General features: G+C 56.5%; 4 protein-coding genes across 4 annotated transcripts; 2 read left to right on the forward strand and 2 right to left on the reverse strand.

The window, feature by feature from the left end:
• Window positions 1-771: 771 nt before the first annotated feature.
• On the reverse strand, window positions 772-2,995 carry LY79DRAFT_551336 (uncharacterized protein). Its single transcript, XM_060557637.1, has one exon. It carries the CDS (start codon window positions 2,525-2,527, stop codon window positions 1,196-1,198), a length of 1,332 nt encoding a protein of 443 aa, XP_060414888.1. The 5' UTR covers window positions 2,528-2,995; the 3' UTR covers window positions 772-1,195.
• A 1,450-nt stretch (window positions 2,996-4,445) lies between these two features.
• Window positions 4,446-10,010, forward strand: LY79DRAFT_579149 (urea carboxylase; the record flags this gene model as incomplete). The annotated part of the gene is made up of 2 exons (XM_060560004.1): window positions 4,446-4,449; window positions 4,543-10,010. The coding sequence occupies 2 exons, from the start codon at window positions 4,446-4,448 to the stop codon at window positions 10,008-10,010; spliced, it is 5,472 nt and encodes a 1,823-aa protein (XP_060414889.1).
• A 206-nt stretch (window positions 10,011-10,216) lies between these two features.
• Window positions 10,217-13,064, reverse strand: LY79DRAFT_174568 (fungal-specific transcription factor domain-containing protein). The gene is made up of 3 exons (XM_060551248.1): window positions 12,295-13,064; window positions 10,901-12,033; window positions 10,217-10,839 (listed from the first exon to the last, which is right to left on the reverse strand). Exons 1-3 carry the CDS (start codon window positions 12,732-12,734, stop codon window positions 10,424-10,426), a joined length of 1,989 nt encoding a protein of 662 aa, XP_060414890.1. The 5' UTR covers window positions 12,735-13,064; the 3' UTR covers window positions 10,217-10,423.
• Window positions 13,065-14,015: 951 nt separating this feature from the next.
• LY79DRAFT_685206 (transmembrane amino acid transporter) lies at window positions 14,016-16,180 on the forward strand (the record flags this gene model as incomplete). Its single annotated transcript, XM_060564640.1, has 4 exons — window positions 14,016-14,960; window positions 15,018-15,180; window positions 15,254-15,826; window positions 15,891-16,180. The coding sequence occupies 4 exons, from the start codon at window positions 14,016-14,018 to the stop codon at window positions 15,917-15,919; spliced, it is 1,710 nt and encodes a 569-aa protein (XP_060414891.1). The 3' UTR covers window positions 15,920-16,180.
• Between the last annotated feature and the right edge of the window lie 282 nt (window positions 16,181-16,462).

Genomic DNA, 16,462 nt, shown 5'->3' on the forward strand with positions numbered 1-16,462 from the left:
TACACTAACACAGAACTGTGGCTGGACTACTACGTTCTAACTGGCTGCGACGGAATTGTTGTGCGTGGCGTTTTGTACGAAAAGATAGAGGTCGACATTCCCGCTACCCTTCCAGCCTGTATACCTGTTTTCCCCCCTCTTCGATGGGCTGTGTGACAACGATGCGACGAGCTGTGGCCGATCCGCGGCAGGGATCGCTACGTGCTTGCGTAAATGGCTGGGGAAAGACATCAGCTCTGGCCGCGTGTTCTATGGTGTTCATTGGTGGTCACTGCTTTCGCTGGCGTGGCTCCCTCGGGTTATCGCTCCTTGGCTCCGGGTTTAGGTTTGTCTTTTGTCGAGCTTGGCAGCAGCTGGCAAAGTAAGTAGGAGAGCTCAAGGGGTGTGCAATTGGACCATTTGCTCCGCTCATTGACGGCTGGTTTGTGGGAATACATCTGATGGTAATCAGCCGGCTCGGTACATGCAGTGCTTCCCTAATGAGAGGGGGAAACAGAAATCAAGACTACGGACCCATGCGAGCGATTCGGTTGAATCATCGTGGATTCAGTTCAGGGTCTAAAAAAATCTCAGCCCAGGTGTACGTGTACTAATTTTATGTTGAGGTCAGTCTGTTGTAAGCTTTCCCGTGCGGCTCGTGGACACGGACATGGACATGGGTGCCGCCGTTCCGAGACGACGATTGCGTTTGCAGGGCTTATGGCACAAATATACCGGTACCACAACCGCTTACGCAAGCCAAGGTCGTCCTCGTCAGTCCACTCTCGATCTTGTCTCCGCTTCTGACAATAAGGTGGGTGTTTCCGAATGCCGGCCGGGCTTACCTCATCATGCGTCTCTGGGCCAATCCATTGGCCGGTTTGTACTTCATGCCGGTTTGATTGGCACCTTGCCGGCGAAGTTCGCTGCCCAAACATCCGCAGGGGCTTGGCGGAGACCGCTGAATCCCTATCCCACGCCATTCCCTAGATCCAATGCGCCTTGGGAAACCACACAGCCATTCATCATAGGTATGAACAAGGAAGGGCATGATGGTCATATTGCTTCGTGTTATCATTAGCCTGAAAGTGATTACTAGTACATATCCTACACCCGCAAAGCCACGTTTTCGACGACTCCAAGCACCACCCAATGCGAGACTCAAGCGCTTTCAACCGTAAGCAAATTAGATAACATTCAGTCCACCACCACCGCGTCAACGGACCGCCATATCTGAAGGTATGGGCGTGTCCCGCCTGCTACCGGTCTCCGGGTTAATCAGGTCCGCTGATCCAAGCCAGTCGCTCTGTGACACGAGGCGCTTGGGCACCGTCGGCGTCGTTAGATCAAGATCCATATCCCCCGGCGTGAGGCCCTGATCGCAAGAGACGCTGCTCATGTCTGACATGTCAATATCGCCGGCCTCCTCAAACGTCTCGATGCTAGGCGTCGGGAGATCTCCGCAGGCCTGCACCGCCGGCGCCGTATGCCTCTTTTGGGCAGGCTCTGATATTTGTCCCGCCGCTTCGGCCGCCCGCAACGCCGCCACTGCCCCGCCTAGGTTCTCCTCATCCTCCTCTTGATTGCCTATGGTCCAGACCCAGCGGCGCTTCTTCTCCTTCCGCTTCCGCTTCCTGATCCCGCCCGAAGGGCTTGCCGTCGGCGAGCTGGCTGCCAGCCCAGCCATTCGCCGCCTCATCTCCTCGAATGGCCCTGGGGTCATGCCGCCGTCGCGCGTTTCGTCGCTCGTGAAAGCCATGGCAAGGTCGAGGACGTTGTTTGGTTCCTGGGCCGGGGTCGGTGACGCCGGTGACACATCTTCGGCCAGTAAGTCAATATGAGACCTGGTGTATGTTTCCGTGATGATGGTTTGCTCGATCGGGCTGTTGTAAGCGACCCGGCGGGCTGCCTTTTCCTGCAGGCGCAGCGATTGGCGCCGCGGTGATATGGGCGTCTTCGCACTCGGAGGAGGAAGAGGCGAGTTGCGAAGAATACTGTGAAGGGAGCGAGGGTGAGTGTATGGCAGCTTCGAGCCCGACAGGCAAAGGTTGTTGCGTTTCCGCTGGGAACGCGGCTCTGGCGGATTGGTGACTCCGATTGCTGTCAAAGGGGTCCTTGTGTCGATTGGAGAGAACCCAAACATCGGAGGGCCGTTCGAGTCCATGGGACCAGCCGACAGGGGCGGGGTTGCGGTCATGGTACTCGGAAAGGTCATCTCCGTCACAACACCGGGGGAAATGGGATGTGCGGTCAACGGTGTCTCGGGGTATGAGACGGCATACGGTGTTTGGATGCGTAGCTGGGGAGGCTTCGGGCCCGTCTTCAAGCGCGAAGGCTGTTGTTGCGAAGTGTCGATGGCAGTCAGCGGCTCAGACGTTGACCTCTCAATGGCGGTTACATAGACATTGGAGAGAGTGTTGAAAGCTGTCGGATCCCTGGGGTCGACAACAGACAGTGACTTTTTAATCCTTGTGTGAGGAGCCGGTGATGTCTTGATGGACAAGGACAACTTGGGCCTCCTCGAGGCGGTCCCGGTTTGAGTAGCCATATCGACCAAGTGATGTATTGCTCAAGTAAAGATGGGATGTATGAGACAACGGAGCGGCACCGACTTGATAGCAAGCAGTCCGGTGGGTACAAGGATCAAACAACGGCCTCGGCCTCCCGAAAAACTGGAATCGCCAGAGTAAAACAACCGGTTCCAAGAAAAGAAGGGGGAACAGTAGCAATGGAATATATTGGGGAAAGAAGGGAACTGCGGCTATATAGAACAGGAAGCGGCGCTTCGTTGGGATGGTGACTCTCGTGTGGGGTTAGTGCACAACGGCGGCGGCCGTCGAGAGAAGCGCCACTAAGCAGACATATATACCTATGCAATGCAGTGTGACTTGTGAAGACACAATAGACGCGATTGATGCAGGACTACACCCCCTCGTCTCAGACAGCTCCAGTTCTGGTTGGCTATTTTGGGCAGTAGGATGTGATGGGGAAGAGGCGCAAGCGCCAGCCTCCGAAGGGATCCCTGTCGGCTCGACTCGCATCCCTGCATGTTGGCCAATCAAGGCAGCGGGGGCGGTTGGTTGTTTGCTTGAAGCAGCGTCTATATGGTTGGAGCGACAGGAGTCTCGTTAAAGCTCTTGAGGGAGCCTTTACCATGTCCGGGCAGAAAGACGGTGAGAAAGGGACTGTCTAGGTAGGCAGAGGATACCTACCTAGATAGCCCGAGAAAAACGTCGTATCGTGTGGCATACACACCATGAGCGCACTTGTACGGCCACTACATGATTGGAAGGCGCACTTCATAACATACGCAGCCAACATCATCCAGTCGCGTTGTCGCCCGCTCATGTGAAGGTTTTCACGAGCGACTCAAGATCTCGTAAGAGATTTCTAAAACCCACACTCTTGAATCTTGATACCGTCTTGGCAAACAGTCGTGACATGAGAGACCGGCAAGTTGTGAAGGCGATTACGGCGACTCAGGTGCGCGGATGAGATCGGACGATGTCAGTAGTGTTTGAGTGAGAGGGGAGAGGGGGAGGGGAAGGGCTGAGCTTTCGGAAGAAAGCGAATTTTCAGCCCATCTGGAGACTGTAATTAAACTACGTAGCAAGGTGGTTTAGGTGGCTGCTGACAACGTTTCCCAAGTGAACCCTACTTTAGAGCAACAAAACGTCCTTCCTCCACTTTGATCTGGGTGGATATTCGAGAGATGTGACAGTCGGCTATTGAAGGCAGGATTCCGTAAACCCAGTGGCTGGTCCTGCTGTGCCACGCTTTGCGGCAGGCTTAGTGCAGTTGCCGAGCCATGGCGGAAGTGCTTGATTAGGTAACTCGGTACCCAAAATTAGGTAATCCCCACGTTGCAAGAGTCGAACTTGACCAGCCGGTACCGGCTGGTAGGTAGGTTGGCATCAAGTATCGTCCCAAAAACCAACCTCACCCGCCGGCGGCCCTACTGGATCTTCAAAGCCGCCGGGCTGGCCGAGGTCTACCCTTTTTGCCAACATCCCCAGAAAGCCAATATTCTGGTTGGTATCCACCCTTTGGACAGCGTATTGCTCAGGGGTCTGTGCTATCCGACGACTCGGCCGACTCGCCCATATCGCATCGCATCTGCATCTGCTCAGCGTCGTTGCGATAAGCCCGCACCGCACCCATCATTGGATCGGCTATCTTGACTACCTAGGTACCTAAACCAGTCTCGAAAGTATTGTATGGATCGAATACAACAACGCCCGCCGGCGACTTACATGAGAGCCCGCAGGCTTTGCCGAGCAATACATTCGAGGCGGACGACGGCCTCTCTCATGAACTTGCGCTTGCAGTTAGATCCAAGACCAGCCCCTGACCATAAATAGGGATTCGAGTCCAGTTCTACCAGTGCTATCCCTGGGACGAGCAGCGGTCAGCAAATAACTCGCATTGTTCTTTAATTTACCCCGATACTTTTGGCATAGTACATGATGGGTGCGTTGAACCCGCCCTGCAAACCTGTGCTTCCCGGGCTGGGCCATACCAATCGCTAGAGGGGTATACTGACACGAACTCACCCTTCCACAGGTACCACTGCCCAAGAAAATTTCCCTCTCACCATACCGGAATGGAGAGAGGCACAGGAGGCCGGGGGCGGCCTCGTCCGTCTTTTGTCGCTTCGTGAGTCTGAAGCGAGGTTAAACTCGAAGGCGTGGATTGCCCTGGCCACCCAACTACAGATCGAGCAGCAATGGGCTTACGCCGAATCCCTACGCATATCGGGTGCTTCACTGCCACTCTTCGGGGTCCCATTTGCGGCCAAGGACAACATCGACGTCGCCAGCTTCCCTACTACCGCTGCCTGTCCCAGCTTTGCAACTGGGCCTGTGGACAGGGATGCCACCGTCATCGCTCGCCTAAAGGCAGCCGGTGCCATTGTACTCGGTAAGACCAACCTTGACCAGTTCGCCACGGGCCTTGTGGGTACGAGGTCGCCGTATGGTCCAGTGGCCAACTCCTTTGACCCCACGAGGGTCAGTGGTGGTTCAAGTTCTGGAAGCTCCGTGGTCGTTGCAAGGGGCGCCGTGCCTTTCTCCCTGGGTACTGACACCGCTGGCAGCGGTCGCGTGCCTGCCGGGCTGAACAACTTGTTGGGATTGAAGCCCACAAGAGGGGCCCTCAGTACAACCAGAGTGCTGCCGGCTTGTCGCAGTCTGGACTGCGTCTCCATCTTCGCTCTCACAGTCGACGACGCCGAGACAGTCTTGGCCGCAGCCGAGGGCTTCGACCCGGAAGACTCCTTCTCCAGAGCTCGTCCCAACACGCCTAGTACAGTCAAGGGCCATCGCATGGCAATTTGTGACAACCCTCCATGGTTCGGTAAGGCGGAGCAAGCCGCAGCCTATGCGCAGGCACTGGTCAAGGCAGAGAACATCGGGTGGGCCCTTGAGCCAAAGGATTTCTCTCCACTCTTCAAGCTCGCCAGCCTGCTTTATGAGGGTCCTTGGGTGGCTGAGCGTTACGCTGCTATCAGGGACTTCATAGAGGAACACGAAGACAAGATGGACCCAACTGTGCGAGAGATCATTCTCAAAGCCAAGGGCTTTAATGCGGCGGATCTCTTCGCGTCCGAGTATCTTCGCCAGGACCTTACCCGTGAGATCCAAGACAAGTTCGGCCACTTTGACGCCATCCTCGTTCCTACCACTCCCACCTTCCCTACGATCGAGGATCTCGCTCGGGAGCCGATTAAGGAGAATGCCTACCTTGGTACTTATACCAACTTCGTCAACTTCATGGATTGGACCGCCCTGGCGATTCCTGCTGGCTTCAGGTCGGATGGACTGCCGTTCGGTATCACGCTGATCTCATCGACCTGGGATGAACCCAAGCTGCTTTCTATGGCCCGAGAATGGCTCTCCACCGAGCCCCGGCCATTAGGCGCAACCAAGGTGGAAAGAGTTGAAGCACGCAACTCTGTCGCTATCGTCGGGGGCGAGCCGAAGACGACTCGTCTTGTGGTGGTAGGTGCTCATCTGACGGGGTTCCCTCTGAACAAAGACCTGACGTCTCGTGGAGGAAAACTAGAAATAGCCACGACGACCTCCCCAAACTACAAGTTATATTCTCTCAACTCCGGCGGTACGGTGAAGAAGCCAGGGTTAAAGCGCACCCCAAATGGCGGAAGCGCTATTCAGGTCGAAGTCTGGAACCTGCCTATAGCGGAGTTGGGCAGCTTTTTGAGCACAGTTCCCTCGCCTCTCGGAATTGGCTCCATTGAGCTTGCGGACGGAAGCTGGGCTCCCGGGTTCATCTGTGAGCCTTATGGACTCGACGATGCCACCGACATCACATCCTTTGGAGGCTGGCGGACATTTATCACATCACTCACCTCTGAAGCCCCTCTTACAGAACCTAAATCGGCAGTCAGTGCCATCAAGTCTGTTCTCATTGCGAACCGTGGAGAGATTGCTGTTCGTATCATTAAAACCTTGCACTCAATGGGATTGAAAGCCATCTCCATCCACTCTGCTTCCGATTCTCGCTCGCCCCATGTTCGCGAAGCCGACATCTCGCTTCCCCTCGAAGGCAAATCCGTCTCGGAAACCTACCTCAACGGTGTGCAGATCATCGCGCTCGCGAAGTGTGCTGGTGCAGACGCCATCATTCCAGGTTACGGTTTCTTGGCCGAGAATGCTGCTTTTGCCTCTGCAGTAGAGGCAGAGGGCATGATCTGGATCGGGCCAACAGCAGATCAGATGAGACAACTTGGGCTGAAGCACCTTGCTCGAGATGTAGCCGTTGGAGCCGGGGTTCCTGTTGTTCCGGGCAGTAAACAACTGCTCAAGAGTGCAGAAGAGGCTGTCGCCGAGGCAGAGCGCATACAGTATCCTGTGATGCTGAAAAGCACTGCCGGCGGTGGCGGGATCGGTCTGAAGCGCTGCAATAATTCTGCTTCGCTCGTCGAGGCATTCGAGAGTGTTCAGAGATTGGCGCAGGCTAATTTTGGCGATGCTGGTGTCTTCGTGGAGCACTTCATCGAGAACGCCCGTCACATCGAGGTGCAAGTCATCGGTGACGGATGTGGCAACGTCACGTCGGCAGGCGAGCGAGACTGCTCGTTGCAAAGACGGAACCAGAAAGTCATCGAGGAGAGTCCTGCCACATTCCTACCGCCAGATGTTCGAAGTAGGATGCGCCAAGCCGCTGTCGATCTTGCCTCTGCTGTTAAATACCGCAACGTCGGCACCATTGAATTTATCTACGACATCGACACCTCGGAGTTTTACTTCCTCGAAGTCAACACCCGACTGCAAGTTGAACACCCAGTGACGGAGTCTGTGACTGGTTTGGACTTGGTTGAGTGCATGGTTCGCGTCGCGTCTGGCAACAGTGAGGATATTTTCGTCGATAACCCAGGAGGCTTCGAGGTGAGGGGCAGCTCCATTGAGGTACGCATCTACGCAGAAAGCCCGCTTCAAAACTTTCGTCCTTCTCCCGGCCACCTTCTGGATGTATCGTTCCCAGAAGGCGTACGTGTCGATACTTGGGTTATGGCTGGTATGGAGATGCCATCTTCCTACGACCCGCTTGTAGCCAAAATCATTGCTACGGGCGAAGATCGAGCGGCGGCGGTTGCGAAGCTGGCTGATGCCTTGGAGCAAACAGTGATAACGGGCATTGAGACGAACTTGGAATACGCCCGCTGCATTGTCGCATCCGAGATGTTCAGATCCGGGGCTTTCACCACGACATCGCTCAACAGTTTCCCGTTCGATGCGCTCATCCTCGAAGTTGTTGACCCAGGCACTCTCACTACTGTTCAAGATTATCCGGGCCGCAAGGGACTATGGCACGTTGGCGTTCCGCCATCGGGACCCTTCGATAACTATTCTTTCAGGCTTGCCAACAGATTGGTTGGCAACGACTCCCGCGCCGCTGGTCTCGAGTGCACTATCCACGGACCCAACCTTCTCTTCCACTGCGATGCTGTTGTAGCTGTCACAGGGGCCTCCGCCGAAGTCAGGCTTGAAAATGCCTTTGTTCACCTGAACACATGCATCACTGTCCGGAAGGGACAGAGACTCTTGATTGGTACCGCAACATCCGGGTGTCGTAGCTACATTGCCATCCGCGGGGGCATTGCCGTCCCCCAGGTCTTCAACTCGCGCTCCACCTTTGCGCTGGGTAAAATCGGCGGTCACAACGGACGAAGCCTGCGATCCGGTGACCTCATATCAATAGGCAGCATGGCCGCTACCTTTCCATCGGTTGCTTCTGGACCCTCCATACCCCTCCCGGCTGACCCAATCAATGCCTACTGGTCTATCGGTGTCGTTCCTGGACAACACTCTGCACCTGAGCACTTCACCGAGCAGGGATTTAACACAGTCTTTGATGGTGAGTGGACAGTCCACTACAACAGCAACCGCATCGGCATCCGGCTCGACGGTCCCAAGCCACAGTGGGCCCGGCAAACGGGCGGCGAAGCAGGCTTGCACCCGTCCAACATCCATGATAGCCCCTACTCCGTCGGCAGTGTCAGCTTTACTGGCGATGAAGCTGTAATCCTTACCTGCGACGGACCCAGCCTCGGCGGGTTTGTCGTCTTCTGCGTCGTAGCTTCAGCCGAAATGTGGAAACTCGGCCAACTCCGCCCAGGTGACAAGGTGAAACTCCAGCCCATCACCGTTGACGATGCGTTTTTTCTTGAATCCGCCCTTGAGAAGTCCATAGCCGACCTTACACCCCTGGCGGTGGACGTGGACCCCCTCGCCAACAGCCCAACAATACCAGACTTGAACCCCCTCCTCGGTGACATCGGCAGCGCAGGCCGGTGCATCACCGTCCGTCAGGCCGGCGACAACGCCATGCTCCTCGAGTTCGGCACCGAAGACGTCTTCTCGCTTCGCCAGAGTTTCCAGATCTTCTCCTTTATCGCCCGCCATAAGACACATCCCATCCCAGGCGTTCTCGAGCTCTCCCCTGGGGTTCGCACTTTACATGTGCAATATACATCTAAGGCCCTGCCCGCGACGATTCTCTCCGCCCTCCGCGCGCATGAGGCCTCCCTAGGCGACGCGGTCCCCTCTTCCATCCCCTCTCGCACATTCCACCTGCCTCTTGCTTTCGACGACTCCGTCTCCCGCGCCGCTGTAGCCCGCTATGTGGCCACCATTCGTGCAACGGCACCTTGGCTCCCGAGCAACGTCGACTTCCTCCAGCACCTCAACGCCCTAGACTCACCCGCAGACGTCGAGCGCATCTTCCTCGACGCCACTTTTCTTGTGCTGGGCCTTGGCGACGTCTTCCTCGGCTCCCCTTGCGCTGTGCCCCTGGACCCTCGCCACCGCCTGTTCGGGACAAAATACAATCCCTCTCGCTCTTACACACCGCGCGGAGCTGTTGGCATTGGCGGGCAGTACATGTGCATTTACGGCATGGATTCGCCTGGCGGGTATCAGCTCGTGGGGCGCACGGTGCCCATCTGGGACGACGTTACCGCCTCCGCTGTTGTATCACGGAGCGACTCCAAGCCCTGGCTGTTCCGCCTCTTTGACAGGATATCCTTCTACCCCGTCCCGGAAGCTGACCTTGACGCCGCCATCGCCCAGGATCGGATAGCGGATCTCGTCAAAGTCGAAGAGGGCAGCCTCGACCTCGAGGCATACGAAACCTGGCTGGAGGCCAACAAAGCCGACATCGAGGCCACCCGCAATATCCGTGCGGAGGCGATCCGCAGCGCGCCCTTTATGGAGGAGCTGCTCCAGCCTTATCACCCGCCCGAGGCCGAGAGGCGCGGCGTCTTTAGGGAGGAATGCCAGGTCGACGTGCCGGGCGAGAGGGTCAAGGCTCAAATGCCGGGCCGGTGCTGGAAGTGCGACGTCAAGGCTGGGGACGAGGTACAGGTCGGCGACGCGCTGGTGTGGATCGAGTCGAACAAGATGGAGATCAAGATTGGGAGTCCCGTCAAGGGCAGGGTTGCTAAGATGCTGGTTGCAGAGGGGGACATTGTTGGGCCGTACGACGACTTGCTTATTGTTGAGACGCAGTGAAGGCAGATGAAGAGCTTCGCTTTCCCTGTTCTTTTGTCTTTGCGCGAGCCTTGATGACTTATAGATCGGTTTTGTTTATTTCAAGAGTTCGATTAGACTAAAGGCGCTTCACACCGTTGCTTGGATAGATATGAATTTCTGTAGCGCTCGGAAGAGCTTCTGCCAGCTTTATAAGATAGATAACATGGTGTAAACAGTCGAAGGCTCCGTCAGCCTCTCATACAAGGTATTGTGTACGGGTATCCCAGAAACTAAGATTCGAAAAGCTTGCCGCATGAATGAAGCCCATCCAACTTTCCCCAGATAGAAAAAGAAAACGAAAATAAAACCATGTACATTTTTATTCCACATGGCACCATGACCGCAACCCCGGGCGGTTCCCTTGGGGGCAGTGACGGACGGCCTTTCGAACCTTACATCTTGACCTCGGCGGCAGCCCTCACGGCGTCCAGCCCACTGACGTCCGACTCGAGCATTCGAAGCGCCTCCCTCACGAAAGGCGCCGCCTGCGCGCGCACTCTCAGGCTCCAGAGGTACTCCTCGACGCGGTCGGCGTAGTACATGGCCTCGGCGTCGTCGTCTGAGGTGGCCCATAGGAGGCCCGCGAACGAGCCGATGCCGGCGAGCTGGGCCGAGGCGGCGAAGCCCCAGAAGGACTGGATGTGCTCCATCTGCAGGTTGGCGATGATGCCTGAGGCGGAGGCCAGGCGGGCGCGAGCGCCCGCGCGGATGGCGACGCGGAGCTCCGGCGGCGCGCTGGAGGAGATGTTGCGAACCAGAGAGCGGTGGAGGGCCAGGTCTATGGAGATGTAGGCGAGGTGGAGGGAGCCTGGGAGTGTTAGTGGTTTAAATTCAGAGTGTCGGAGAGTGAGGAATTGGGGGATGACTACCGTTTGCTGAGAGCTTCTTGAGACGCGTCTCTTGCAGCTGTAGGGCTTCCGGGAGTTTGGCGTACCACTCCCGCAGCATCATCACGATGGGCTTGGCGAGCTCGGCGACGCCTACGGTGCCGATCTGGTCGAGGGTGCCGCCGCGACGGGTAGCCTTGGCCGTGTAGAATGTGCTGAGCACGTCGCTGAGTATGAGAGACAGCTTGATCTGGCGCAGGAACAGTTCGCGACCGACAACGACCTCAGCGCTGCCCTCCGGATCGTGTTCCTCGTCCGCGGCGTTCTCGGGGAAGTCCTCGACGCAGCATGGCCGCACGTCCCAGTCCTCGTCGAGACGGATGTGCGACGGCCGGCCGTGGACGAGAGCTCCCCACTTGTCCTGCATGAAAAGCGCCCAGGCGAGGCGGCGGCGGAGGCCTTTTTCCCAGTCCGGGATCGCCCAGTCGCTGCAGTCCACGTGAATGCCGAGGTCTTGTGCCAGGGCGATGAGCTGAGCGATAAAGGTCCAGGTATTGTTCCGGAAGCGCTGCTGGATAAGCAAACCCGCCTGGAGGGTCGAGATCTTGGGTCGTTTCATGTCATCGCTCATGGTGCGAAGGGCTAGGGCCTCCAAGGCGGCCTGGTCGGGTTGCCACGAGGAGGTTGCCAGGGTGCGGTCGTAGAGAGACCAGTCTAGGGCCAGGAGGTAGACGGCGGCCAATAGGGGCGGGGAGAACTCATGATAGGAGCGGGCGTACTTCTCCAGGAAGACTTTTTTGTGGAGGACCGGGAAGCTGGGGTGGACGATGCGGAAGTAGAGGTTCACAAGTGTCGAGCCGAGGGGGTGGACGACCTTTTCTATGGCGTCGAGGTCGGCTATTCTCTGAGGTTCTGAAGAAGTTTCTCGGTCGCGGTGGATGAGAAAGACAGTGGATTCATCAAGGCGGCGGACGGACCTGACGGCCGGGTCATGAGGCCGGTGTAAGTCCAGCAGGGAGGGCTCCCGGTAATTCGTGTTGCCAACGTACTCGGAATGGGTCTTGAGATGCAGACCAAGAGTGCCGTCGAGCAGGGAGGGCTGGTTAAAGGTTGCGGCGTGTTCCGAGCCGGCGAGGGAAGGCGAAAGGGCCTCTAGCAACTCGGGAGAGGGTTGTCTACACGTACGAACAGATCTGTTAGACCAGGAATGTCGTTAAATGGAGGGAGTGAACCAATGATAAGGAGACGTGTAGATGGAGGAGGGGCAAGGTCGTCTGGGGCTGGAGCGACCAGCAATATGGGTTCAACAAATAGGAACAGCGAGAACGTATGAAGGAGGAAGGGCATGGTGCGCCAGTACAGTTGACTGAAGTCAGCCACGGAGTTTCGTTCATGCAGAGGTGTATGCCGCGATAAGGAACTGTCATCACACTTACGTTATCTCTTCCTGAGGGTCCAGCGGGACGGGAGCGGGTGGAGGACCTGCGGGCGCTGAGGCGGAACCATTAGTGGACGGGCGCTGTTCCGGGGGATCGGTAGCCTTCCGGCGCTTGCGCGGGAGCGGGCCGCGAAGGTACGTGCACGGTTGTCGATGGAATGAACACATGACACATTTGTCGAGGCCCTCCTCGCGGACGCATCGTGTCTTGCGCTGGCGGCAGATGTCGCAGGGGCGGCTTTGGGCGGCTCCTGTCGTGGAGGCAGCTACTGCGGCGGCGGCGGCGGCGGCGGCTGCTGCTGCTGATGACTGCCCCGTGGCCGCCGAGGGATGTGACTCGAACGAAGGAATATGAGCCGACGACGAGAGCGCCTGCATAATCGCTGGGTCGGTGCCGGCGGAGACGGGGGTGCCGTATGGCGCCGGCGGGGTGTCCATGTCTATAGCGGGCGGGGGGAACCGGGCGACAGCCGAGCTCGGCGCCGGCGGGGTGTGTGGGGGGGGCGTGTGACGAAAGATAAGAGCGAGTGAACAGTTACAAGTTTGTATCTCAGAATACCGTAGGTACCTAGGTTGGTACGTATGTATGAAATGAGTGAATGCGATTAGGCGCGAGCTTGGCTGCTGGGGTCACGTAAAAGCAGTGAGACACGCAAGAATACCGTAGGTGTGTGCAAGTGTGTGTGTGTAGTGCAAAAAGAAATAAGAGGAATTGGTTTCCCCGCCTCGCTGATTTTCGTGGACTCGGTTCGGATGTGAGGGATAGAGAGACTCTCCTCCCTTACATACAGAAACAAATGTTACCGGTAGAGTGATGGCGGGGCTACGGCAGCCATGAGACTGACTGGCCGATCAAGACTTGAGCTGAGCTGAGCTGCAAGCGGGCGTCATGTCATCCACGGCCCTTGACACTCTGTCGGTACGGTAGCTTGGGCCCGAGCGAGTGGTTGTCTTCGAAACTCAGCGGGCGTCCAATCGATTTTAGTCGGCAACACGCAGGCAATGTCTCGGCTGTAAGCAATAGGTAGGTCGTCAGCCAGACCAAGCACTTAAACAGGCGCAGTGTCTTACCCTGGACGTCTTTCGGCGGCTCAAGGGCACGTTGCAAAGGCTCTTGTTGTCTGACTGCGCTGTAAGCTGCGTGCTGCTCGTTATTGTTATCGCAGAGTTGGGTCGGAATATTTTTCATCGATAAGGCGCCCGCTGGCCGTGAATCCGCCCGGTTTTCTGTGTGGAAGACACAGGTGAAAAAAACAGGTAGGGAGGAGAGCGGAAAATGCCTAGTCGGCAGTCGGGTACTGGAAGTAATCAATTGTACCGTTTCACCTTGATATCACCAATTGGTACATTCCAGTACATGACTACCCCCATTAAATGGTGCATGCATCCCTGTCTAAGGCGCTTCGGTATCTTGACAGCTCCCGGTCCCCTAACTTTGGAAGAGAGAGAGGGAGAGAGAGGGTACGTACCCTCATCTGAGGTCAGGTAAGCTCCAGCTTGCAACGTCGACAGAACGGGACCGACAGTTAAACGCTCCTGCGATTACGAACACAGAAATACCCAGTCGCAAATTTGAGTTCCTCCTCTACTACAATCGAACCTAGACGACGACGACGAACGACGACCTTCAACAATTACGAAGCCTCGCCCGTCCAACCATCCCGTCGTCCTCCCCCCCAGACCCCCTTTTGCCGGAAAATGACATCGCAATAACTTACAATGGCCAAGGCCCCAACTCATGGAGCCAACCGAAACGACTCCCACCACCCGGAAGCTGCTTCCGGACCAAGCCAAGAGGACAGAAGCCTCCTCTCTGACGACCCCCTCACCCACGATGAACCTCACGACGGCAGCGTCGCCAGCGGCGCCGGCGGCGGGTATTTTGTGACGAAGCATGCGACATCCCTCCGCTCGCCCGGAACGCCACGGACGCCGAACCGCGTCCGCTTCAACCCCATACCCTCCATTGTCGAACCGCCGCCGCCGCGCGCCTCTATGACGAGGAGCACTGGCTCCGCCCGCCAGAGCCGCGACAGCTTCGACGTCGACGACGAGCTCTTCCAGCACGCACCCAGCGGCGACGACCACGACGAGCACCACCGCCTGCCCCTGCTGACCGACATCGAGGCTCCCTCGGTCGCTCTCGCCAACAGTCCCTGGGGCGCCGGCGGCGAAGACGTACATGAGTGGGCTGAGCAGGAGCGCGCACGACCCAAGTCGGGTCTGCGCATGGCTTTTATGAATATGGCCAATTCCATCATTGGCGCTGGCATCATCGGTCAGCCCTACGCCTTCAAGCAGGCTGGACTGCTGGCCGGCACCATCCTGCTGGTCGTCCTTACAATTGTCGTCGACTGGACTATCTGCCTGATTGTCATTAACAGCAAGCTTTCCGGGAGCAACAGTTTCCAGGGGACAGTGGAACACTGCTTCGGCAGGACTGGGCTCATCGCCATCTCCGTTGCGCAATGGGCGTTTGCATTCGGTGGCATGGTCGCCTTTGGAATCATCGTCGGCGACTCGATACCACCCGTTTTCATGGCCATCTGGCCCGATTTGAGGCAGATGCCGGTGTTTGGTCTCTTGGCGAACAGGCAGGTCGTCATTGTGATTTTTGTCCTAGGCATCAGCTACCCGTTGACCTTATACCGGGATATCGCAAAAGTGAGTAATATGGTATACAAACGGTATATGGACCGAAAGCTAAAGAGACCTGTATAGCTGGCGAAAGCAAGCACGTTGGCTCTCATTAGCATGGGAGTCATCGTGACAACCGTCGTGGTTCAGGGAGCTCTTACTCCCAAGTCAGAGCGTGGTTCCTTCTCACCCGCCCTTTTGACTGTGAATACCGGCATCTTTGAAGCCATCGGTGTGATTTCTTTCGGTATATAAATCCCTTTTTCCCTGCTCCCGATCCCCAGACCATCTCACCAACAAGCTCCTCTGACACTCCTTAGCCTTCGTTTGCCACCACAATTCCCTTCTCATCTATGGCTCCCTCGAAACACCGACGATCGACCGCTTTTCACGCGTCACGCATTACTCGACCGGCATCTCCATGGTTGCTTGCCTCTTGATGGCCCTGGCAGGGTTTCTAACCTTTGGTGACAAAACGCTCGGCAACGTTCTCAACAACTTCCCCTCGGACAATGTGATGGTCACCCTGGCCCGACTGTGCTTTGGTCTGAACATGCTGACGACGCTTCCCCTCGAGGGATTTGTTTGCCGCGAAGTTATGTTCAACTACTTCTTCCCGGGCGAGCCTTTCAACATGAACCTCCACCTCATCTTTAGCTCCGCCCTCGTTGTTTCTGCCATGGTCATTAGTCTTCTCACATGTGACGTTGGCGTCGTTTTTGAGCTCGTGGGTGCCACCTCGGCGTGCGCGATGGCGTATATTCTCCCGCCGCTATGCTACATCAAGCTCACTACCCGGTCGTGGAAGACATACGTTGCCGCGGGCATCGTCGTTTTTGGCACCTTGGTCATGGTGATCAGTTTGGTACAAGCGATCGCCAAGATGATTCGCAGTAAGTCTACTCCCCTACACCCGTTTCCAATTTTCACACCGTTTCGGTGCTAACTTGTACACAGACGATGGCGGGCCGGCGCAGTGCATGTAACTGGATCGTACCTGTAAGAGTAAAAGGAGCTCCTCTGTTTTATTTTAGACATGGCAAGAGTAGGAAAATGACAGTCTTCTGATACAGACTGGGACAGCATGGTAGAAAACTCAGAGAATTTATAAGCAATACCATGCGAAAGGGGGAAAGGGGGTGTGTGTTATTGTATAACAAAAAAGCAAGACTTCGTATTATTGAAGAAGACGCAGAGGAAGTCTAGACACAACGCTCATCACAAACAGAGAAAAAATACCCACGCGTCTACTGTTCCATTGCGACGGCTCCAATACACTTTCTGAGCGTAGACGTTGTACCAGCCGACAGTGTGTTCGCAGCAACTGTTTGTGGCTTGTTGTAATATGGTTACTCTCCTTGACAGACGTATGCACACCTGGAAAAGCAAACTCGGCCAGGGCAGTGACGGGGGCAGCGTGGGAGAGGCCTTGACAACAAAGGCAAAAGCAATAGGAATAGTGAATCACAGGATTTTCTTTTCGATCAAGTCTCCATCGTACATCAAGATCTGCCGAGAAGCAGGAACCG

This window comes from Colletotrichum navitas (genome assembly GCF_030913465.1).
Source record: "Colletotrichum navitas strain CBS 125086 chromosome Unknown LY79scaffold_24, whole genome shotgun sequence".
Taxonomy (NCBI): Eukaryota; Fungi; Ascomycota; class Sordariomycetes; order Glomerellales; family Glomerellaceae; genus Colletotrichum; species Colletotrichum navitas.

Bases quoted from the DNA above. Each gene is read 5' to 3' on its own strand.
- LY79DRAFT_174568 (XM_060551248.1), bottom strand. From the start codon at position 12,734: ATGGACACCCCGCCGGCGCCATACGGCACCCCCGTCTCCGCCGGCACC. The intron at 12,034-12,294 runs GTAAGTGTGATG...TCGTACGTGTAG, and splicing joins GACCCTCAGGAAGAGATAAC to ACAACCCTCTCCCGAGTTGC. The intron at 10,840-10,900 runs GTAGTCATCCCC...TAACACTCCCAG, and splicing joins CAAGAAGCTCTCAGCAAACG to GCTCCCTCCACCTCGCCTAC.
- LY79DRAFT_551336 (XM_060557637.1), bottom strand. From the start codon at position 2,527: ATGGCTACTCAAACCGGGACCGCCTCGAGGAGGCCCAAGTTGTCCTTG.